Genomic DNA, 24,971 nt, shown 5'->3' on the forward strand with positions numbered 1-24,971 from the left:
GTGCTTGGAGGACTGAACTCTTGATCTGCAAGAAGTTGTCAGTTTGGTTTTTGAAGATAAAAATTCATTTTTGATTGTTCACTTGCTTCCTATTTATTTGTTTTCATCCACAGAAAGGAGCCAGATTAAGAAATAAATGTTGCATTTGAGGATTCTGAGTACAGCCAGGCTGTTATTACTGTAATTAGGGATATAAAACATACTTATATGAAATAACTCAGAAGAATGCCATATGTTACATAAACTAGGGTCACGAGTTGTGGCCAGGAGATGCTGGGAAGAACTATTGTGAGGGAAGCGAAAATAGGAGGGCTTCCTGGAATTCCTGGGACAGAGCGGGGCCTTGAAGAGAGTGATGTTTGTGCTAGAGAAGGGGTGACTGAGGGCTGGCTGACTGGAATGGGGTGCCCCCCTGGAGGACAGTGAGAGAAAGAGACCTATACCCCCTCATGCTTCTGTCCTGCCCCTGAGGCAAACCTGCGGAACCGGGAATGGGAGGCTAATCCAGTGTCCATCGTGAGAGCATTTCTGGAACGGGGAGTGTTTGTCTCTCTTACTCCTTAAAGATTTCCTTGTGCTCCTTAGAACTGTAACTGGTGCCAGGTCTGTGAAAACTCTGCTATTTGAAAGCTGAAAGAGGGTGAAATACCAGCCTGAAAATTGTAGATTTTGAGAGAACTGCAATAGAATTGGCTCTGGGTCCCTGAGAGAAGGCTTAGCACCATAGAAAAAGGGTGAATGTTCTGTTGCTGCCAAAGGAACCTGCCCCTAGGGGAGAAGTCAAAGCCCATCTACTTCTTAATCACTGACTGACCCCTCCCACCCAGCTTGGGCTGCTCCGGCCCAGAGCTCACTGAGTGGGCAATGTGGCCAGGATGATAATAGCCTGGGCTCCCTTCTCTGGACCTCTTATGTGTCCCACTGATTTGGAGCCACATACTCTTCCTGTTCTTATATGCCAGGCCCTAAGAGGTCCTGGAAGCCAACTTTAATGAAAGTCAGTTACAAAGTTTAAAGATTTTATTCAGGCAGATAGACTTTTGCATTATATTTAATTAAGATTCATCAGAATCCCATTTTATTTCTACTGTAGTGGGGAGTGTACTCTTCATTTCATCTAAATATCATCAAGATAAACTGAGCTTTTATAGGAATTTGGTTACAATATCCTTTTTAAAAAGCCTAATAAGCTATTATATTGGCTGATACATACTTTAAAAAGTGTATTGTTTTAACACTAACGATTATTTAATAACTTATGCAGTTGTGTGAACAGTCATGTAAAACTAATAGATAAAAGATATTTAATGACCATGAAATAGAAAGATTATTATTATTGTTTTTAATGTTGCTTTAGTGAACATTGGCCTCTATCCAGATGGTCTGGGGGAGTGTATTTGAAATGAAACTTTACCTTTGTAACCTTCTGCCTCGCTTGCAGTCATTATACTTCCTTAAAAGAGCTTCCTTAAAAGAGAAACTTAGAGTGATGGTCCAGCACATGGTGTGGAGAAAAGGCTGGCCTGCTAGATGCTGAGGTCCAGGGGAGGTGCTATTGGCTCCCACAGTTCTGAGTCTGCTCTTCCACCCTGTAGATCTAGAGAGAAGGCTTCCACCTTAGGGGCTCAAACGTTTCTCTTAACCAAGTTCAGAGACTGTTGAGTGGCCTAGACCCTTCTAGTCTGCACACTGTTGCTCATCCTCCCTGTGTGTGCCTGCTGGGTCACCACAGTGTTGGGGATGTCTCAGAACCAGATCTGAGGTAGTTACAGTGGCTTTAAGGGGGGCCTCTCAGCAATTGTAGGATCATCTTGCCAAGGACAGACTGACTGACATTTTCTCTTGGAATCAACCCAGCCAGCCCTGACTGCCCCTTTAGGCTCACCCAGATGGGCTTTTCCAGCACTGACTTTGGGTCTTTTTTCCATTTACTTTTGTGCTCTTTTGCTGAGCAGTTCCTATTTCCTTGTCTTCTTTTAGTTTGTGGGTTTTCTTTTTTTTTTCTTCCTCTTCTTCTTCTTTTTTTTTTTTTAAATAAGACTTACTGAGGTATTGAAACTGGTCACCATGGAGTTTTTCTTGCTCAGGAGATCACTAGTCACTCTCATGTAACTTTGATCCTTTACTCTTGGTTTTCAAGTTCAGGTCTGAGAATGCAGCCTTATTTTTCTTATTTTCAAGTCCTTGTACTTGTTGGGATCAGGAGGAGGGAAGATTCCTCCTCCTTGGAACTCCCAAGTACCAAGAAATCTGATCGAGGGAGGAAGGTGAGCTCTGTGGAGCCTGAGTGTTCAGTGGGGCACATTGCTAGGCCATTCCGGCATTCTCTCACTGCCTTTGTTGAGAACCTATTATGTTCCAGGCATAGTTGAGTGGTAGGGATATAATGGTGAGCAGGGCAGACTCAGCCTCTGCCCTTATGGAGCTTGATCTTATGGTCAAGACAGACGTTAATTAAATCATCCTATTATATATAATTATGAACCAGGGTAGGTGCTCCAAAGGAGAGCAAGTGATAGCATAGCACCTGTGACACAGGGACCAGATTCAGGCTGTATAGTTGGGGAAGGCTTCCCTGAGAAGTAACTTATAGGGAACAGAGGATTTAGAAAGATGGGAAGGAAGGTGGAGGGCTGGTCTGAGGAGAGCAGAGGATTGCGTGTGAGGCTGCAAGCTGCTTGGGGAACAGGTACTGTGTGGCCTCCCTCTTTTTTGCACCTCTGGCTCCAGGGTCCGGAAGGTGCTCAGTATGGTTTGGTGCACAGACTAGAAAGGCTACAGGTGGGCTGGGGTAAGCACAGGGCCTACCTGGAGGAGCTGGCTCTTATCAACGATGGCCTCTTCCCAAATGCCAGAGCTTAAGGGAGTAGCTTGGGGAAGAACAGATATCTTTTAGTAGAGAAATCCCTACTCTCAGGAGCAAGACAGCTTTTTAATTATTGAACTAATTATAATCAAGAGTGTTAGTACATGGTCTTCTTACATTAAATACTTGGAGAGAATAAAATCAGAATTTTCTGTGTTACTGATGATAGGAATTAATTTGAAGCAAATCAGGATTTATGGTAATAGAAATAGACCTTTTCAAATCCCTTTAGATTTTCATTTTTCTTAACAGAAGGCTAAAACTCCAGGCTGATTTTCAACATGGGAAAGCCTTATCAGGATGGGGCAGTAACACTGAGAAAGGTGGGTCCTTCAAAGCCTTCTAGACTCTAGAGCTGCAAATATGCAGTAGTTGCTAGCTATGTGTGGCTATTTAAGTTAATTAAAATGGAATAAAATTTAAATTCAGTTCTTCAGTTGCACTAGCCACCTCATAAGTGCTCAGTAGCTACATATGGCTAGTGGCGGTATTAGACAACATAGACATAGCCACTTTTTATCATTGCAGAAAGTTCTGTTGGACGCACTGCTCTACAGCATTTGAGCTTTGTACTAGGAGTAATACTTTGCAGAAGGTGATGAGTCAATACTGCCTGAAATGGCCTCCCTCCCCATCCGCCATGAGTGGCCAGATAGAATTAAGTGCTGAAATTCTTGCTGAGAGTCTTGCAAATAGAGTGTTGGGAACTCACTGGATCTTCTCTCTATTTTGCCTACAGTGTTGGAGAGCTGGCTGGACTATACTGGGGAACTGGAGCCCCCGGAGCCTCTGGCCAGGCTTCCGCAGCTCAAGCATTGCATCAAGCAGCTGCTGACGGACCTGGGCAAGGTGCAGCAGATCGCACTCTGCTGCTCAACATGAAACTGGGCACCCAAAGCTGATGGGGGCATAACCCTGGGGCACCTGCAGGAGGAGCTTTGCATATTTAAATAAATAAACCTAGCATGCCGAATGCACGTGACACCGACTGACTTCAGGGATCTGGGCAGGGGGTGGACATTGGACATTGGACAAAGAGGCCATTTTGGCTGCAGGAAGGGAGGGCATTCTGATCTCAAAGCCTACCAAGAAGGTAGCAAATAGACTCTTGGGATTCCCTTCTGTGCACATTGTTGAATGGAGAGTGAGTCTTTTTGCACAAACTTCACTTGAAATCGTGCCACTGATGATAAATGGAATGAGAGCCAAAAAAGTTTAGTTGGAAACAGTTGTAAATTCAACTTGCAGCTTATTTAATTGACTTTTCTGTCAGGTTGGGGCACATGCCAAGCCTTCTGGTTTTCTGCCTGGCATGGACTTAGGCAGCAGGCATCATTTTCATTTTTCTAGATTCGTGGGAATGCCGTGACTTCACCATTCTGTGGAGGTTGGGAAGGAGCAGGGGCCTTAGCTGCCCTGCCTTCTTCTCAGGACTCTTCACTTTTCTCCGCACGTCCCTTGCATGACTTCGTGGCCCTGGGGGCGAGTGCCGTACGCTTTCACCCCTAGCCGGCCGGGTCGTGTCTTTGTAGCAGAGCCCATGCAGCCTGTGGAGCAACTAGAATCTCATTGTAAAAGAATCCAGGAGGAATTCCAAACTGAAGCAGGCAGGGTCTGGAACCCAAAGGACAGCATTTTCTACCCAATTCTTAATATCAACAGCTTACCAGTTCTATTTAATGTTCAGAAAACTATTCCCAAAATTTTGAACTCTTTCACTGTAAAGATTTGTTACAAAGAATGTGGTTTGGGGAATTAACCTTATTTTATATTGTTGTAAACAAACTTCAGATTCTACATGTGCGCTTTTCTCCTTCCCTGAAGGGTGTATGTTCAATAGTCAGCATTTTCAGAATTGTTTTAATATACTTCAACACTTTAAATTTCCTGTTTGTATTATTTTGTGAGATCAAGGTGATCATGCTGCTTAAAGTCCAGGTACAATTTGTACCTTTTAAGACAATATTTGTTACTCTCGCAGGTTACGGTTCCACGTGTAATTGTTTTGTTTTTCCTTACTAGGCAAAGTTAAGAAAATGTTCCATGCTTTGAGGAGTGACCCATATCACCATTTAGTTTTCTTATCACTAAAGGCAAAAATCAAAGCACAGCTGTCCATTAACAGTCACAAGTTAATTATGGGTTTATGAATCTGTAATGTTATATGCTGCAAATATTTACTATGTAAACGTGAAGTAGCCAAGATCTCAATAGCAGTGACAGTATCTCCAGCAACGGGGATGATTTGGGATGGTTAGGCTTTAAGACACAGGTCATTGCAGTCATGAAGGCCTCTGTACCAAGATCTGTTTCAGGGAATGCTCTGTCTAGTGATTTAATTCACCATTTGATAGAAAATGGATTTAGGGCAAGTTGACCTGCTGTAGCTTATCCATCAGAGGGAATACATGTGGCTGTGATATCCATAATTAAGCAGACACAATTCCTCTACAAGAGGCTGTTTCCCATTGCTAACATTGGTGTTTCTGGTGTGGGAAGAAAAGCTCAAGGAGTGTGCATGGCATCTGTTTTGCATAATTTATCAGACAGCCACATTATAAGAACTGTGTGATGTTTGTCTGAAAAGGGAAGAAACCAGATGATTTTCTGTAGCCACAACTGTGAGGTATGGTGACATGTATTATTACATTACTGATTTTTCTTTTTTGAAAAAACATTTGAACATCACCTCTGGGGAAGCTGTAACTTTAAGGTAGTTAATCTCATGTCTTTTTCAAGATAGAAGCAGAAACTGAATTACCCTAGTTTTGCCAAGTGTTCATTATTGGGTTTATTGTATGCTTTTTGTAAAAGAAATAATCCCATTTTACTCATTGTGACTTTTGTCCTTAGGGAAGCAGGGATGACTCCAAGTTCTGATAACCTCAGTGGGCTTCCCTAATTTAAAGCCATGTTGAGGGACTCCATCCCCAGTTCCTGGGTCAAGTTCAGTTAACCCCAAGTTGGAGCACTGGAAACTGTTATTTGCAAATATTACTGTTACTATTTAGAAATATGTACACTACCTAAGTTTTCTTTTGAGAAAAACTATCCACCTATAAAAAAAAATAGCCTTGACAAAAACAGTTCTGGTTTGACTAATCATTTTGTTTCTTTAAGTGATGAGTGTATGCAAGGTGGACCCTTGATGAGCCAGCATTGCACTGTGGACACATATCTATGTTTACGCGCTATTAGAACAGAAGGCGCTGTATATAGAAATGTTGCTTTGAAGCAATATTTGCAAAACATGCAAATGTCTGTATCTGTATTTGGAAAAAATAAAACAGGTTTTTGTTGCTATGTTTCAGTCATTTGTTATTATAGAGTTCTCTACCCAATTTTTAATATGCATTATTTAATTTTCTCTGAACATTACCTTTTAAAGAAAGTCTGCTTTTGCAGACTTCTGCAGGGAGGCAGATGCAAGCTCAATATCCAAAATCCCAGGAAGGTATGCAAAATACTTCTGAATTCATTTAAGGGTCTTTAATATTCAAAAGTAAAATGCCCCACACAGCCTCTAGCCCAGTCTGGCTCATGCATTGTGATGAACTGCAGGCTTATTAGATTGATTGTTGAAAGCAGTGCAGGGAAGACAGGTTGGGCCTTCTTTATTGAGATTGCTCTCAACTGCATATAGGACCCTTGTGAAACCAATCTAAGCGGCCTATGGTGCCGACCCCAAAGAGCTCTTTCCTAGGTGGACAAAAGCCTCAAAGAACAGAGTAGGCTTTAAGATTTCATAGCAGAGCTTCCTTATTACTTGCCAAATTCTTTCTTCCCTTCCTGCACAATTATGCTTATTAAAAAAAAAGTTAAGGAAGGCAATTGGAGAGACATTAAAATGAGTAGCTCTAGCAATGTAAATAATCTATTAGTTCACACCAGAGCTGCTGCTTAAATCTTGAGGCCTAAAATTGGGTAAGGAAGGTGAGTCTGGAGCCTTAAACCAGAGCTCACAAACAAGAACTAGCGTATTTCTGTAAGGACCCACACTAAAACAATAAAATAGCCCTATAACTTAGGTTTTGGGGGAAGCCTGTGCCCAAAGGCCAGACTGGTGAAGCAAGTCAGCAGCAGAATTGGTACAGCAGTAGCCAGTTAAATAAGCACTTAGTGGAGCCAGCAGTTTGCCTGAGTGATCCCAAAGCCACCTATAAGACAGAGTATCACTATTCTCTCAGGGAGGAAAACAACCTCACATTTTAGCTAGTGAGGTAAGGGTCAATATAGAACCCAAGCTGCTGGGGCCCTCAGACTCCAGCTAGACAAAGGAAACCCAAGTGGGGTCCTGGGGAACCTCAGAAGAAAACGTCCCAGATATGGAAGCCCAGGCCCTAACAACACGTAGTGATCCCACAAAAGCCAACAAAGTCCAAGTGAGTAAGAAACAAAGGCTTTATTCTCATGGGCTCTCAACTTAGTTTCGCCACCAGCCAGAAAGGAGGTTGAAACAGGCTCGGGAAAATAAACACGGTAAAGGACGAACGAAAAGGACACACGAGCTGCCAAAACTCGTTTTTCATTAATGCGTTGTGAAGAGAGACTCGATCATGGCTCCAGTCCAGAGAGGCCCGGGCCGCCCACAGCTCAGCCGGTGATGCGCACGTCGGTGCGGCGGCGAAGCCGCCGGGCTCGCGCCGCCTCGGGTAGGATGGCGAGCAGCTGCTCCTGCACCAACATCTCCACGATCTGCTCCTTCGTGCGGATGTCGGGCCTCAGCCACTGGCGGGAGAGCTCCCGCAGCTGCCGGAATGCCTCCCTCGGGCCTGCCGCGTCCTGGTAGCGGAACTGCCGGAATCGCTGGCGGAACGTCTCTGGGCCGGGCCGGGAGCTGCCAGGACCTGGGGGGGAACGTGGAGCGGCTTCGGCAAGTGGCGCGGAGCCCAGCGGTGCGGGCACGAGGGGCAGCTCCAGGGCCGCGGAGGCCGCCGCAGGAGGCGTAGGATTTGCTTCGGGGACCGCGGCGTTGGGGCTGGAGGTCTCAGGAGCAGGTAGCGGGGCTTCAGGAGTCGACGAGAAGCCCGCAGAGTCACGCTCAGGGCCTGAGTTCGGGCCGGCCCTTTCCTCTTCCCCCGACGGCGGCGCTAGGCTCCCAGTTGCCACCAAGCCCGGGTCAGTCGCCTCCATGTCTCCGGCTCTGGACGTCACGCTTTGTCCGGCAGCCGTGGGCGCGGCACTGCGTCTGCGCGAGGGAGGGGTGAAGAGGAAGACGTTTCCGCTAGAGGGCGAAGCCTGCGCGACCCCGAAGGAGGGAAGCCGAGGGCGCGCCGAGCTCATCAGTGCCGGCGAAGCATCTGGGGCAACCGGAAGTGGACGTCCCTGCTGGCTCCTCTATGATGAGCTCGGCGCGCGAGTGTCCGGAAGCCGAGTCCCAGCTGCAGGAAGAGGCGCCCCCTCGCGTTCGCGAATCCAGTCAGGAGGTGGCGGCGAGCGCTGAGGGGCAGGCCAGTCGAAGCGTGCAATGGCTGGCTCCGGATGGTGGCGCCTTCGAGCACTAGTTCGAGGAGGAGGAGAAGTCAGAGGAGGGAGAGGAGGAGGGGGAGGAAGCGGAGTCGGAGGAGGAGTCGGAGGGGGAGCCTGAGGAGAAATCCGGGGAGGAGTCGGTGCCGGAGCCGCGGCTCAAGCCCAAGGAGGAGGGCCCCAAAAGGGGCCTTGTCCACTTTGAACGCTTGCAGGTGACCTGCGCTTGCTCCTGCGTGCGGCCTCCTTACTTGACGTTGATTAGGATGATGGCGAGCCAAGGGCTCGAGGGGGCTGGCGCCCGGCGAGTGGCGGGAGCGGGACAGAGGCGTGGCTGTCGGTCGCTGGGGGAGGGCTCGACTGGGGAAAGTTCCCTCTGGAGTCAAGAGAAGGGCATTAGTGCTCGCCTTGTTGCGAGGATGACACAAGGTAACGAGTGTAAGATCCTCAACACGTATAAAACTTGCCCTTCTCGTGAAACAAAGTAATTATGCTCAAGAACTCTTTTCCATTACTTTTTTTTCCTTTTTTTTGGCGTGTCCTCTGAAACCAAGAAACAGGTTGCTCTGTGGGTTCTGTTTTGCGCTTTAGGATTATTAAACCAAATGCGTAGTTTCATATAGTGGCCACTAGCCACGTGTGTTTACTGAGCCCTTGAAATGTGGCTAGCCGGAATTGGGATGTGCTGTAATGTAAAATGCACACAAAACTTAGTACGAAAAAAATGATGTTAAGTATCTCAATGATTTTTTATATTGGTTACATATTGGATTGATAATATTTTACATATATTGGGTCAATAGATTATATCATTAAAATTAATTTCACGTGTGTAATTTTGCTTTTTAAATGTGGCTGCTAGAAAATTTTAAATTACAAATAGGGTTTTCATTGTATTTCTGCTGGATGGTAAAACTGTGCTAGCCTGTTGGAGTCAGGCTGCCTTGGCGGCATCCGCATTGCAGGGTTTATTTGCCTTAGGCCAGAGATGTTGTTTGCACTTATTATTGCTCTCAGGTGGTAGTTTTCCTTCGCGCTGATATTTTTCTTTAGAGGTGGGAAAACAGGGGCCTAGAGTTTGTTATACCTACCTGCTTCAAACTTTTACTTCCTCTGCCTGGCCTCTTGACATTTAGGTTTGCCGCTCTGAGAACTAACAGTCCTATTTCCTGTGGACATCCAGGGCTAAGGAAGCACACCAAACCCTGCTACAAAGGATGAGAGGTCGTGGAAAGCTTCACTGGGGAGGGGACCTTTAAGTCTAGACTCAAGGAGAAAAAGGGTGGAGTTAAGGGCATTCCAAATGGAAAAGCATTGCCTGTCCCAAGGCATGGAGTGAATGGGAGCAAAACTTTGTGGAAACTGCAGGCTGGACAGGAATGTGGTTGGGGTATGGGGAAGGGATGAGAGCTGGAGTTGGAATGTCAATTGGAGGTTAAATCATAAAGAGCCTAGAATTCCACATTGCAAAATTGAACCTTGTTCTCTTGTGAAAGGGAATGAACTTTTGTGGTACTTGGAATCGTGAACATTAGATCTCTAGTCCATTTCTTCCATCCCTGTTGGAATCACAAAATATTAGAGATAGAAGGAGAGATCTTAGAGATCTATTAGGATTGTAGAATATTAGAATGGAAAGGACCTTAGAGAGTAAATCCAAAAATCAGATTCAGTTATTCTAAACTCTTTATGGGTCAATAAACTCCCCAAATCTAATTTTTTTTTTTTTTTTTTTAGTTATAATACCTCTTCCTAGAAAAGGGATGCATTTACATACATCGGCATACAATTTCAGGTAATTTCAGATAGCCTTGAACCCACCCAGAGGGCCCCAGTTAAGTGTAAGATATATATTTGTATGTATTCCATTCTGAATTTTGCAGGTTAAGAAGTCAAGATTCCAAACAGCAACGGATTGGTCCAAAATCAAAAAGCTATTCCCAGGAGGACAGAATTCTTTTGACTCCTAGTCTAATGCTCTTACCATATTAGGCATTTTTATTAGCACTAGGTTGGGAGCTCACGTGGGAATGGATCATAAATCATTCATCTCCTATCACTTAGCTTCCAACACAAAGCCTGACTCCCAGTAAATGTTTATTAGAGAGGGCAATCGGTAGATTGCAGACCATCCCTATGAAGGGAGAGCTCCAGTATGATTTACAGACTCTTTGAGACAGAGACTTTACTGTCTTTTGATGGCACATTGTTGGGAGTTGTGGATCAGAAGCTGGATACTTAAAAAAAAAACAAACAAACCCAAAACACAACTCTTTATTGGAAATAGTTATAGATTTATAGAAAATTACAAAATAGTGCAGAGAGGTCTCCTGCACACTTTCCCCAGTTTTCACCAATGGTAACATCTTGCATAACTGTAAAACAATAGCAAAACCAGGGAATTGACTTTACATAATCCATATAGTTTATTCAGATTTCACAAGTTTTATATGCAGTCATTTGTGTATGTGTGTAGGATTGTGCAGTTTTGTCACATGCATAGATTCGTGCAACTATACCGCCATCAGTACCTAGAAATGTTTGATCGCCACCAAGATCCCTTGTTCTACTGCTTTATAATTACACCCATTCCACTCCCCTACCCCCATCCCTAACCTAACACTGATACTAATCTCTTCTCCATCTCTATAATTTTCTCATTTCAAAAATGTTATATAAATGGAATCATGCAGTAGGTAACTTTTGGGGATTGGCTTTATTTTATTCAAATAATTCCCTGGAGATTCACCCAGGTTGTTGTGTGTATCAGTAGTTTGTCCATTTTTATTGCTGAGTCATAATCCATGGTGTGGATGTGCGATGATGTGTTTAACCAGTCACTCACTGAAGGACCTGTGAGTTATTTACAATTTGGGCCTATTACAAATAAAGCTGCTATAAATTCTTTTATAATATGGCCTTAGGAAAATCATAGACTCTTTCTGAGCCTGGAGATAACTACCACACAGAATGGCTCTGAAGTCAATGAGTAAAGACATGTAAAAGACATGGTACCAGGTCTGGTATTATTTGGATGTTCTTTAACTTTTTACATCAATGTTTTATAGTTTTCAGTATAAGAACCTGCACATATTTTGTTATATATAATATTTCATGCTTTTGGTGCTGCTATAAATAGTATTGTTTAAAATTTTTTGATTTTTAATTGTTTGATACTGTATAAAATGTAATTGAATTTTTATTTAGTAACTTGTGTCCTTCATTAATCTGGAAACTCAGCCCCATTGGGTTGTTTCCTCAAGTTTTTACTACCCTCCCACCCCCAAATCCACTTGACATCATTTGTTTTTCAGAATCTCAAGTTAGTTGTTGTTTCTATTTTGTCCAGAGTTTTTAGTTGTAACAGACTGGGGAGAGAGGCCGTAATAGGGTTATTCCATCTTCGTAGCCCCTGGAATTCATTATTTATTCTGACAATCAAATTATCTCAGATTTGACTAGCAGGAGCCCTTCAGGCTGACTTATGCGTCCTTTCGATACGTCTCCATGTATAACACATTTTATTTATCCATTCATTTCTCAATAGACATTTGAGTTACTTCTCTCTTTTGACTATTGTGAATAAAGCTGCTGTGAACATTGGTGTACTGACATCTGAGTCCCTGCTGTTAATTCCTTTGAGTACATACCCAGAAGTGGAATTGCTGGGCCACATGGTAATTCTTTATTTGGCTTTTTGAGGAACTATCTATGTCTTCCACAGCAGCTCCCCCATCATACATTCCCACCAGCAATGCACAAGGGTTTCAATTTCTCCTCATCCTTGCCAACACTCGTTATTTTGCATTTTTTTAAATATGAGGTATTAAATAGAAAATTTTAAGATAAATTACTAATGGACAAGAAATTGAGATTTTAACAGACTTAGTAATCCTATAATTTCACTTACACACATCACATACTACATACATCATCCAGGGGGCCAGCTGTGATCATGGTGAAGAGGAAGCCGGTTCAGCTAATGAGTGATTTGGATAAAAAGCCCCCAGGACATTCCATTTGTATGTGTGTGTATTTTTTTTAAAATTTTTATTACAAAATCTATGAGGCTTGCTCTGGTCTTTCTACTGGCTATTAACCTCTTTTTGATAACCTTTTTCATCATGTATGTTTGATCTTGGGATGAAGGTATATTTTATCTTTTGATGTTTTGATGAGCCATAGGTAACTGGTCTAAGGTGCTTAATCTAACTGGATTATGTTTGTAATTAACTTGGTTTTTAGTAATTCTCATTCCTGATAAGACAGTGTCAGTTCAGAAGCCTAGATATTTCCTAATCCTTTTGAGTTTTCCTCCTTTCACTGATTTCTATTCAGTGATTGTGACCCTCTTAGTTCCCAGTTTCAGTGAACCTCTTTTTACTGTGGTGTTCTACCAGTGGCTCTGTGTTCCTGATTGTACTGCATTGGTTTTGTTAATTAAAAACTGATTCATTCATTTGAATAGATGATACATATATATCTAATACAAAAATCAGAAGTCAGAAAAGAGTAATTATTATACTTCTGCTTTTCTTCATCCTTTCCTATTCAGTTTGTTATTTTCAGTTCCCTTTATATCTTTAAATATGTTTATACATCTGTTTCTAGGTTTATCAAGTTTAAAAGCTCTCTTAAGATTTACAGTTATGAAAGTTCAAGAAACCCATATACTCAACCCTCCCACTTGCTTTGTTTAAATTTATTTATTTATTTTTGGGGAGAGAGGTAATTGGGCTTATTTATTTATTTAATGGAGGTACTGGGGATTGAACCCAGGACCTCGTGCATGCTAAGCATGTGCTCTATCACTGAGCTATACCTACCCCCTCAACCCTCCCACTTTTCCATCTCTGTATATCTCCATACTTGTTAGCCATATTATTCTTGGTTCCTTTTTAATTGTTCATTTCCAGCTCCTTCACTTGCTTTTTGCAATCACATTCTCTGTATTCAGCAAGGCTAGCTTCCTTTTTGATGTTTCTGAAATGACCTTCACTTCAGAGTTTTTTTTTTTTTAAAGTACTTTCTTTCCTGAGCTGCCAGTGCCATCTCCTCCAGTTGCTTCATCATCTCTTCTTTGAACTATTGCATCTTTGCTTTGATCTCTTGTTTTAAAATTCATTAAGCCCTTTGAATCCTTTGTTGTTCATGATTGTCATCTTTTTCATGTTAATTTTTTTCTGGTGAGTGCCTTTCATCTAACATTTGTTTTTCTTGTTCCCTGCCTCCCTCTTCCACTTTTCTGTAATATATTTATATAGGTCTGGGCTATTTATTTTTTTATTCTAACTCCCCCTTTAAATGAAGTGAGGTCTTCCTGGACCAGCTGTCTGTTGCAGTTGAGTGGGAAAGGGACTAGAGTAGAATTCCAGGCTGGTAGGAAGTCTTTTAGGGTCATTAGCGAAGCTCCTTTTGATAAGGGTTTTGTGTGAGTGAATTCAGTTCTTCCTCTTCGTAGCAGATGGAGCTTGGCAGCTGCAGGCTTGCAAAAATGACACGTCTGTGTGTTTCCCTGGTCAGCCTACATGCCAGGGAAGCTCCCAGAGCCAGCCCTTACATCACATCCCAGTGTTCAACAGAATATGCTGTTGGTTCTGCCTTCAAGGTGCACGACCTTCTCTGACCTTCTCTGGAGGACTCCAGCCTCTGCCAGCTCTCCCTAAGTGGGACCTCAGCCCCAAGCATCCTCTTTTGGCTTTAACCCTCTGTGTCTTCTGGGCACTTGCCATTTCTGCATTAACATGGTGGGTTCCTGGTCTGAGCACCTTTGCCAGAGGGCCTTTTCTGCCACTGAATTGCTCATCCCAGAAATGCTGGCAAATGAATGCTTCTAAGAGCAGCCCTCAACCAATGTGACAGTTCTGAGGTGTAGGGGAGCAAAATTTGCCACCCCAAAATGTGTCTCTTTGGCATAAAGATTAATTTAAGCTGATTATTTTTAAGAAACAGAAACCTCAGGCAGTCTTTCTTTTTACCTCCCCCTTAGCTGCCTAAAGAATTTAGATAAAAGTCCTATTCCTGAATAGAGCTAATACCAGAGACATCTGCAGAGAATCTGAGCTTGGGTGGGGTGGGGGTTGGTGTGGGCAGGGGTAGGGGATACTCCGCAGGACTCTGACCCAGTCCTTTCTATGACCCATTGTCTCTATATGGCTCAGCGAACATCTGTGTACCAAATATTTATTTTTTCCATCTCCATATGTGAAATAGCCTTGAAGTCTCAAATCACTACCCTCAACATCCTCTTTTGTCTTTAGCTGAAGAAGCTGAAAGTTAAGGTGAGGATTTTGGCCATTTTGGCGAATTACTCAGTTTTCCTGGGTCTCTCCCAAGTATACATGTTATTAAACTTTTGTTTGATTTTCTCCTGTTAATCTGTCTCCTGTCAGTTTAATTCTTATACCAGCCGGAAGAACCTAGAAGGGTAGAGGAACATTTCTTCCTTCCTGACAGAGGCATGGTCTGTACAGTCTTACTAAATAAGGTCCCCAGTACGTCAGAGCCCCAGATGCCAACAAGAGTGACATTAACCTGTTTTTGTCAAAAATTGTTTTTGATATATGAAGATCGTGTGATTTTTCTCCTTAGTCATGCTAACTTAACAAATTATATTCATAGATTCTCTGTTGACCATCCTTGTATTCCTGAAATGATGTTATTTTAAAATGTGGTATTGAATTCTGTTTGCTTAATACTTTAATATTTATTAAATTATTAAAATATTACGTATTTTAATAATTTAAATAGTATTTGTAAATGGGATGAATCTCTAGCTTTCCCGTTTTATGCAACTTTTATCAGGTTTTAGTGTAAGTATTCTCCTTATTTCATAAAAAGAATTTGGTAGTTTTCCTTCTTTTTATGCTCTGGAACACTTTTGAGAATTATTAAGATTATCTGAAGTTGCCTGTGAAAACTTAAGACCTGGTACTTTTTTCTTTTTTGGGGGTGGTGGTGAGAGAGCTCTTCTACAACTTTCTCTATTTCACCTATTCTCCTATTCTTTCTATTAGATAGTTTCTTTTGGGGTCACTTTGGCAAATTATATTTTCTTAGAATATTACCCATAAAATCCCAGTATTTAAGTGTTGATAATTTATTCAAAATTAAAAAAAAAACTTCATCATAACATGATAGCAGATATGGCCTGTGGACCACCATTTTGCAGCCACTGATTATAGTCAAAAAATTTTAGACCTGAAAGAGGCCATATAGATCCTGTCCTGGCAGTAATGAACAGGGAACAGGTAACACAGGTTGTATGAGGTGAAAGACTTAGGTGAACTGGAGAGCCCATTCCCCAGCTAAAGTTAAGCAAGTTAAGTTTTCACAGTATTTTAACCAAAACACCATGTGGGCCAGATAAAGCAGTCTGCAAGCTCAGTGTAGCTCATGGGTGGCTGGCTGGTTTGTGGCCTCTGCCAGCCCAGCCTCACTTCCTCCTACACCTCCTGGGCATCTCACTTTCCAGCCGCATCTCATGCTTTCTGAACAGGCCTTGCCCTTTCTTCGTATAACTTTGTAGCTTTATTCTAGTCGGACTTTCTCTTATGGCTATAGAGGCATATTCCTTTCCTACCATATTGTGAGCTCCTAATAAGCAGGGGCCATATTTTATTCATCTTTGTATATAGTTGTATATTCATGTTTTGTACGTAGTTGGAGGTCTCTATATGCAAAATAATAAGGATATTTTTATCTTGAAAATAAATTATTTGTGGAAATGACTCTAACTCCATTTTATGAGGAAGATGAGGCCCAACATAGTCAACTTATCCAAGATCAAGAGGAATAGGACCAGTGTTCTTTCTGACATTCAGCCCTATAGCTATTCAGTTATAAGATTAGGAACTGGGATAGAAACAGAGCTTTCTTATTTTCTAGAACTGAATTCAGTGTCTGACACCGAGTCCCCAGCTTGCTTCCTTGCAGACAACTTAATTTAGATGTCTTCAGGTAAATTGAGATCCAGTCTAGTGATTTTGAGGGGATGTAATTTCAGGCTTATTGACCCATCTTCAGAGCTCTCCAAACTTCCTGCCTCTTCCTTACTGCACTGATCCAATTTCCAGGGGAAATTATACAACCACAACTGGCAAGAGGTGAGGTTGGGAGTGTCTCCTTTTGAGGTTTCATCAGATTCTTGGTTTTACTTACTGGCATCCTCTGATGACCCCCTTAACCTGGATCCTCTCCATGTCACCTGGATCCTGAGACAACTCAGAGGACTGATGGGACACCCCCTGTCCATAGCCACCTCCAACCATCTCTCTTGCTTTCCCCATGTCTAATAGTTTCTCTCAGAAATCCTCTAAACTCTTCTAGGGGATCTTCTTATATTTCCTTCCTCAAGCCTAGGTTTGTGATGGGGGTAGGGAGACACAACACTGCTTTTCTCTTTTTCTGAAACTTCCTCTTCCTCTGTCTTTCTCGGAGTTTTTTACATCTTTTCTTCAGATAAGGGGAAAAAAATAGTTCTACCTTTTCTCACCTCTGTAAGTGATTAATGTTTCACCAGAGTGGTGGCCTTTGAATTTAGTCATTTAGAGCCTCAGTCTGTCTTTTCAGCTGTCCAGCTGTCCTCACTGAATTCAGTACCCATCCAGTTGGGGGCGGCTTAGCTGGATAGGAGGGGCACATCAGGCAATACTTGAAGTCATAGTTTTTCACTAAAGATTCTTGTACAAAAGCAGGTTGGGATTATCAACTGCTGTCTTTGATCTAGTAGAAAAAAGTACTCTGGGACCCTTATGCTTCCCTTTTGGAAGGACCTCAGAGTCATTGAGTTCTCATCACCAAATTCTTTTTAACATTTGGCATCCCATTTGGTCGAGGACTTCTGATTTGCTCACTGTTCCTGATTTGCTGATTTTACAAGATTTATAGGATAGTGCCACACACCTACACTCCAGGTTCTCCAGTTTCTAAGCCTCAGAGTGGTCCCCAGGCTGAGGTGTCAGATGCCCCATCCCCAGTCCAGAAGTCTCCTGCTTTCAAGATGGCCTAGTGACTCCGGCGGTCATTTAGCTACTTTGAGCCTCAGCCTCTTGGAAGGAGTGGCTGTGAAGTCCCTCACCTTGTGGTAGTTGTGAGGATTAACTCAGATAATGCCTATGAGTGCTCAATAAGTGTTAGATTCCCAGTTTCCAGTTATTTCCCACTGCCCTCTCTTCCTTCTAGAATCCTCCACTGTGACATGAGATTCTGAGAATGAGATTTGTCAGAACAGGGCTTCCAGCTGCTGTTGGTAGGATCTGAGGAACAGAGAGGAGCTCTTACGTTGCCACTGAGGGAAGCTGTTTCTAGTATAACAGGATTCTTCGGGGAAGATTTATGGTCCTACCCTTGAAAGGCAAAGGGGCTGTTGTGCCATTTGCCACCTCAGGAACCATGAGGAGATACAGTGTGCCCCATTCCTGGCAGATCCTGAAGAAGGAATTGGTGAGGAGTGTCAGGGCCCCTGGGAGGGAAGAGTGGAAGATTGAACTGACAGGTGTTTTGAGGAAGGGAGAGGCAGGTGTAGGAGGGGGCCTTGGGTGAATGTGGCCGCCCTGTACCTTTTGGAGTCACAAAGGAAAGCATTCCAGGTTAGGCTTCAGAAAGACTGAATTCTGACCCCTGCCTTGTAGCCTACTCTGCCCTCGACACTGGGCAGGTCAGAAGCCCCTGAGAACTGTTCTGGACCCACCCTTCACGCTGTTAGGAGATCCAGAGAGAATAAGGCCAGGCCTCAGGGTAGAGTAGTAGTAGGCTAAACTTATGGACTCTGGAGCCAGGCGTCCTGGGCTCAAATCTCTATCACCTATTAGTCCTGTGACTGATATTAGTATTAGGCAAGTTACATGATTTGCTGTGCCTGTTTTCTCCTCTATGAAGGGTGATAACATCAGTGCCTGCTGCGTTGCTTTATTGTTGAGGATTAAATGAATCAATACATAGAAAGGGCTTAGAATAGTGCCTGACAATGGCAAATTGTATTCAGTAAATATTAATTTTATTAAGAAAGCCTTGCCCCACATTTCCTTTGGATCTGTAATTTAAGAATAAATTACAGTTACAGGTGAAGTGCCTCCGCATCCCACTCCCTTTCTCCTCACTGGCAACCACTTTCCTGAGGTTGATGTGTACCCTTCCTATCGGTATTTAAACATTTTGTTACATACGTATGTATGTACCCATAAGCAACTACAGTGTGCGGCACAATTTAAAGAATGGTGTTATAAATGGCACATCTCATTTCACCTTTTTTCCACCCAAAATCATGTGCGAGCATTGCCCACATTGACACACACTGCTCTAGTGCCGTGTCCGGTCCTGTGACTGTCCTGGATATGTCCTCTACTGGTGGACACTTCAGTGTCTTTAGCTCTTCACTGTTCCAGCATGCCCTGGTCATCCCCATGGCTATCTCCGTGTGCACGTGTGTGAGTTTCTCTGAAGTGTATACATAAAGTGCAAACAATTCCTTGATTGTAAAGTGCACACATCCTCAGCTTTTCAAAATGTTGCCAAATTGCTCTCCAATGTAGTCGTGCCATATTTCTCATTTCCCCACTCTGATAAGTGTAAAATGGTATCTTGGTACTTTCATTACATTTCCATTATTTTTGGTGATGTTCAGAATCTTTTCATTGTTTATAGGTGGTTTGAGTTTCCTTTTGAATTACCTGCTTATATCCTTTGTTCATTTTTCTTTTGGGTTATTTGCATTTTTCTTTTAATTTGTAGAACTTTTAAAATTAAAAAAAATTTGGATAGTAACCCTTTCTGATGGTAATTCTTTATAATTCTGAATAGTAATCCTTTGTGAATTATATGATGGCGAATATATTCTTCTAGTCTGCAGTTTGTCTTTTCCTTCTGTTGATGATGTTCTTATTAACAGAAGTTAATAAACAAAAGTTTTCAGCTTTTGCCTTTTTTTAATTATGGAAATTTTTAAACATAAAAGTTGAAATATATATAATGATCACGACCCTTAGATCCAACAATCAACATTTTGCCATATATTAGCTTTATGTATTGGCATGTGTGTGTGGGCACAGGTGTGTTTGCTGAACCCTTTCAAAATAAATTGTATACTTTATAATACTTCTTTCTTAAAAATAAGGACATGACCACAATATCACTATAATACTAAGAAAATTAACACTAATTCCCTAATATATAATATCTAGTCATATTCAGTTTCCTTATTTATCCCTAAAATGTCTTTTACAGCTTGTTGTTATAAATCAGGAGCCAGTCCAGGTTCATATTTTGCATTTGTTTGTATGTATCTTGAGTATTAATCTAGAACAGCCCCCGCACTTGGTTTTTTCCTCATGAAGTTGACTTTTTGAAGAAACTGGGTTAATTAGTAGATTGTTTCGCATTCTAGATTTGTCTCTTTGATGTTGAACTTGTTTCCCTGCCCTCTGTATTTACTTGGGATGGAGAAACTGATTTGTTCTCAGTTCTAAATTCTCAGGGAAAAGCTAGGATGGCCTGTCTTGGATCACAAATTATATTAGTTTTCTCTTGGCTGCTATACCACAATTTAGTGGCTTGAAACAACATACATTTATTATCTTCTGTAGGCTAGAAGTCTGGCACAGGTTAAAATCCAAGTGTTAGCAGGCCTGTGTTTCTTTCTTGAGGTTGGAAGGAAGAATCTATTCCCTTGACTTTCTGTCTTCTAGAGACCACCCTCATTCCTCTGCCTTCAAAGCCAGCAGTGTTGCATCTCCTGACCGTTCTTCCCTCAGATCCATCTGATTCCAAAATGCAGGCTCTTCGCATCACCCCTCACTGCCAGCCGTTACTCTTGCACATTATTTTCTGGACCAAAGTGAAGGATTTGACAGTTAACTAGAGCTGGACTGGTGAATGTTTTAGCAGTTGGATCCTGGGGAGGGAGATGCCCCCATTTGTTGTACTTGCCAGTTTCTGTGGCATAAATACTCCTGTCCTAGTCAGTTTAAAGCCACCAACATGATTTCAACAGGCTTGAAAAATTCCTGAAGATATAACCAGCAACACCACAGCACTTAATCCTATTGCATTTCGCCCAGTTCAGCACTATCTAGGCTGCTATTGACTGTTGGTTTCCACTGATCTTGTTTGTTTTGTTTCCGCAGGGGCTGTACCAGCTCACTATGGATATCATTAAGATGATCCGAGTGTGTAAAATGTTTCGCCAAGGCCTCAGGGGATTTCGGGAATATCAGATCATTGAGACTGCTCACAGAAAGAACCCTGTCTTCTCTTTCTGGGATGTAAGCTGCTGGGGTTCGCAGGTTTATGAGGCTTTAAAGGAGCCCAATAAGTAACACTTCACTTCCCAGCCCAAGTTCTGAATCAGTTGAGAGAGAAGACAAAGGGTAAAACAGATAGGAGACCCAGCTGTCACTTTTATTAATGATAAGACTTATATTGGAGAAGGTGACTGGTATCATCAAGTGAGAGGGTTACCTAATATTAAACCCCATAATTCTTTCCTGCCCCTTCATTTAGACAAGAAGGGGACATTTGCAGGGCCACTTTGGTGACCATGCTTTCTAGATTTACTAGAAGGTTCCAGTTTCAAATATTGTATCCCAGTGATAGATCATGAGCACCTTTTTGGTTCTAACAAGTTGATCATTATTCCATTAACTGGTTCTGGTTTCCCAAAGGTGTCTTCATTACTATCTAGAGCTCCAAAGTTTCCCCAGTTAATACCTGGACAAACCCTGCCCATATTCCTATTATTCCAAGAGTGACTAGATCCAGCCCCTGCCTCCACCTCATCCAAGGATTCACTCCAAGATATTTCCCAGAATGGTTCCTGAAGGCTAGCAGCCAAGGAGAGGGGTTTGGGAGGGATGGTGGTGATGGAGGAATGGAAGGTGGTCTCAAATTGGTTTCTCAGGGGCCAGCATGTAATGTAACTGGGTGTGTGTAGCTGAGTTTAAGATGCATCAGGGAGTAGGCAACTGTGGTGCAGCTGGAGAGGAAGGGCTTGCCCCATCTGAAGATATTCAGATTCATATGTTATGGAGACACTGTGCTTGCCAAACCAAACAACATCCACAGCCAGATTCTGCCCTGTTGTTGGGCCATGAGATGAGAAAGGGTGGAGTAGGAGTGTGGTAACCTCAGGAAGGGCATTCTGACTCAAGGTGTCATGCGGTGGTGAAGCAAAAGGCCCTGGAGACCAGGAGTGTTTGGTTCCCAGGAGACTTGGGCTGATGCCCAGGCAGTTGGAAGGTGAAGACCAGAGTCAGGTTTGTTATCAGGGGAGTGTGAGGCTAATCCTGACAACACTGCACAGTCAGGATGGCCTTGCACAGAGCAGAAGCTTCTCAGGGACAGCCTATGGGGGTCACACGTCTTCTGGGTAGAGGGCTGGGGGGCAGGGGTGTTATGATAGCAGAGAGAACTGTAGACTGGTTTTCAGTGGGGTATGTGAATCCAGATCTTTCTGACACCACCTTTTTCTTTCATTGGCCTCCCTGAGAAATACCACACAGGTGCACAGACTGTAAGTGGAGGGAAAAGACAGGGATCTGAGTGGACTCTAGGGAAGGACACGAGATGTGCCTAGAGATATGAGTGGGGGGGGTCCTGGTTTGGCCCACAATGGTGGTCAGAGCCTTGTTTGTCCCTTTCCTTCCCCCCTACTTCCCCCTGCATAGCTTTTTCCTCTCTCTGTGCCCCCTTCTCTTCTCTACTCTTTCCCCATCTTCTTTGCTTCTGTTAGGAAACAGGGTTGGCTTAGTTCATCCCTAAGACCTCCTACATCTCTTCCTTCTGGCCATCCTTTAGAGGCTATGTGATCCTTGGGTAACTTCCTTCACCCACTTCAAATCCTAAGTGGGGCTGCTTAATAAAACCTGCTTTGTCCTGATGACCTGATGATGCATATCCACTTCATTTGCTCTTTTTTTATCCTTCCTTTTTGTTCTTTTTTTTCTCTCTATTTTCTCTCTCTCTTTTTCTTTTTGCTTTTTTTCCCCTCTTCTTTTTCTTTCTCCATCCTTACTCTCTCTATCCTCCTTTCCTTCTCCCCACCCCATCTCTCTCTGCCTCCATTAAATAATATGTTGTCAATTCTGGGCCCAAGTCTTGTGCAGAGTTGGGGCTTTTGAGCAGATGGCAGAGGTGGACATGAGAGGCTCATCTGGTAGGAGTTTTCCCGTGGGTTCCCGCCTACGATGGTGAGCCAGGTGTGCAGAAGCATTTCAATGCAAAATTCTAGAAGCAGTCTTGCTGATTCTCCTTCCTCTCCCTGACTCCATTTTTTTTTTTTTTTTTTTTTTTTTTTTTTTTTTTTTTTTTGTCGAGAAGAAGAAGCAAGGCCGAATCACATTTGATACCATGGACTTTGTAGCAGAGTCGGTATGTATAGATAGCTCTGACCTTGCTGCTGGGAATTTTGTTTGTTTTGCGTCATGGTTTGAAGGAAGCACTGGGCTGGGTATCAGGACAGCTGGGTTTAGTCCTGATTCTGCCACTAACCCAGTGTTCCACCTTGAGCTAGCCACTTAGTTTCCTCATCTATAAAATAGCTGATCCCCGTGACCCCTTTCAGTTCTGACATTCCAAGACTGGTAGCCACACACCTGACTTCCCCCTGCCTGCTGGAGCCCACTGTTGCTTGATAGCTGAGCAGAACTGGCAGGGGAGATCTCCTGCTCTTCGACCAGTGGGAAAACAGTGGAAGGCAAAGCAGAGAATGTGAGAGCCCCAGACAGAGGAGGAATAATTGGTGTGGTGGGAAAAGCCCTGGCCTGTGTGTGAATTCTGGCTCTGCCCCAAACTTTCTGAGAGCTGCTGGGCATACCCGTTCCCAACCTGGGCTTGGGTGGCCATTCTGATGAGGAAATGCCTTTGTGTCATTTGGATTGTGTGACTTTTTCTCTGAATTTCAAGAATTATTATCTTCCCGGCTTTTCCCCACCAAATCTTGGATATTAAATTAAAATTTAAAATTTAATTTAAATTTTAAAGAGGCTCACCTATTTATAGGTAAGACCTGAAGTACTTATCAACATAGACCTGATCCGACCCTGGCCTGGAGCAGCCATGCTTTTTCCCTCATGAAAAGCAGAGAGAACAGAGCTTTATAAGGGGTACCAGGACCACCTGTGCTATCCTGCTACCCTCTCCTCCCTTGAAGCCAAGGTGTGGCTTCTGTTGCCTGCCTCTCCTGGGCATAATCTAATTTTTCATGCCCCATGATGTATTAAGTACAGTGAAGTCATCCAAATTTTGAGTTTCTTCAGTTTTCAAGACCAGCCAATGTCTGACACTGAAGGTTACCCAAGTTTTGCCCTTCGGAAGGAGAAACTCGGGGTCTCCCTGAGAGCCACAGAACTCTAAAGATGAAGGCAATTCTGTGCACAACAGTAGAGGGAGAAAAGACAGCATGAAGGAAAAATCCATCATATAGGCAAGGCCTCTCTGCCTCTTGAATGAGTTATAACTGGCTTTGGCTCCACCAAGGAGATAGAGAGTAAAGACCCAATTTAAAAATCTGCCCTTTGAGTGTCTGCTAATGGGTACCAGGTTCCTTTTTAGGGCGATGAAAAGGTTCTAAAATCCATTGTGGTGATGGTTGCACAACTCTGTGACTATACTAAAAATCATTGAATTGGGGAATCATTGAATTTAAATGGGGAATCATATGTTATGTGAATTATATCTCAATCAAGTTGATACACATATTTATACATATATAAGCTGTCCCTCAGGACAACACTTGAAAACTAAACTTTGATATACTCTGAATTAGGACTGTACAAATGCTAAGCCTCTCAAAAAGAACCTGAAGGATTATAGAGGCTTAGAATCATAAACTCATTTATCATAGCATTTCTAGGACATTGGAAGCAACGGGTACATTGCTAACACAGTTTACGGAAAAAACATCGAGTGAAAGAAAAGCAAGTTGCATAAACAGTGCCTGCAGTCTTACATTTACATAAATAAAAACAAAGCAATTCTGTACATATTCTGTGGGTACATGTATGAGTATATAATAATATATGTAAATAGTTAACTCTGGCGGTGGAGGGCGGATCGGGATTCAGGGTGACATGGTACAGGGAGCTTTTACCATCTGTATTGCTCTGATTTTTGATGGAAAATACAGTCATGTATTACTTGGGTTGTTTTCAAAAATGTTATACATAAGAAAAAGGCAGGAAACAAGTATGTGTCATGTTAATGGCTAATTCTGCGTGGTGGCATTATGGGCAGCCCCTCTCAGGAACACAATGAGGGGGTAGCTGGCCTGGAGCCAGTGAGGGTGACAGCACTGAGAAATGGTGTTTGAGAAGGAGGCAGGGGTCACATCTTCCAGGCTCTGTTTGAATAATATGCCCCTTTCCCCATTCCAGGTATTTTTTTGAGCTCCTGAGGTAGGCCTAGATCTGTGTCTGGTTATGGGGAATACAGTCAGCTCTCTGTATCTGCAGGTTCCACATCCATGGATTCAACCAACCACAAACAGAAAATATTCAGGAAAAAAAATTCCAGAAAGTTCCAAAAACCAAACTTGAATAAACAGTAGCAATTGGCAACAATGTGTAGAGCATTTATACTACATTTACAACTATTATATTTCATTAGATATTGTAAGTAATATAGAGATGATTTCAAGTATACAGGA

General features: G+C 42.8%; 3 protein-coding genes across 12 annotated transcripts in view; 2 read left to right on the top strand and 1 right to left on the bottom strand.

Annotated features, from left to right (window-relative positions):
- Positions 1-6,169, top strand: part of PHF20 (PHD finger protein 20) — a 110,331-nt gene extending 104,162 nt beyond the window's left edge. For 5 of the 6 annotated variants that reach the window (XM_010960784.3, XM_010960785.3, XM_074347223.1 and 2 more), the window contains one exon: positions 3,606-6,169. In XM_010960784.3, coding sequence (XP_010959086.1) covers positions 3,606-3,748 — 143 coding nt within the window. In that variant the 3' untranslated portion in view covers positions 3,749-6,169. Of the gene's footprint in view, positions 1-3,118; positions 3,190-3,605 lie in introns of all 6 variants that reach the window. The other variant, XR_012500614.1, reaches the window with a different exon arrangement.
- Positions 6,170-7,249: 1,080 nt separating this feature from the next.
- Positions 7,250-8,204, bottom strand: SCAND1 (SCAN domain containing 1). Its single transcript, XM_045521085.2, has one exon. It carries the CDS (start codon positions 8,147-8,149, stop codon positions 7,460-7,462), a length of 690 nt encoding a protein of 229 aa, XP_045377041.2. The 5' UTR covers positions 8,150-8,204; the 3' UTR covers positions 7,250-7,459.
- An 81-nt stretch (positions 8,205-8,285) lies between these two features.
- CNBD2 (cyclic nucleotide binding domain containing 2) overlaps positions 8,286-24,971 on the top strand; it is a 52,136-nt gene continuing 35,450 nt past the window's right edge. The window contains exons 1-4 of one of the 5 annotated variants that reach the window (XM_074347241.1): positions 8,286-8,547; positions 10,070-10,127; positions 20,455-20,592; positions 22,646-22,696. In XM_074347241.1, coding sequence (XP_074203342.1) covers positions 20,473-20,592; positions 22,646-22,696 — 171 coding nt within the window. In that variant the 5' untranslated portion in view covers positions 8,286-8,547; positions 10,070-10,127; positions 20,455-20,472. The other 4 variants (XM_074347239.1, XM_074347240.1, XM_045520980.2 and 1 more) reach the window with 4 other exon arrangements.

Source organism: Camelus bactrianus, chromosome 19 (assembly GCF_048773025.1).
Source record: "Camelus bactrianus isolate YW-2024 breed Bactrian camel chromosome 19, ASM4877302v1, whole genome shotgun sequence".
Classification (NCBI taxonomy): Eukaryota; Metazoa; Chordata; class Mammalia; order Artiodactyla; family Camelidae; genus Camelus; species Camelus bactrianus.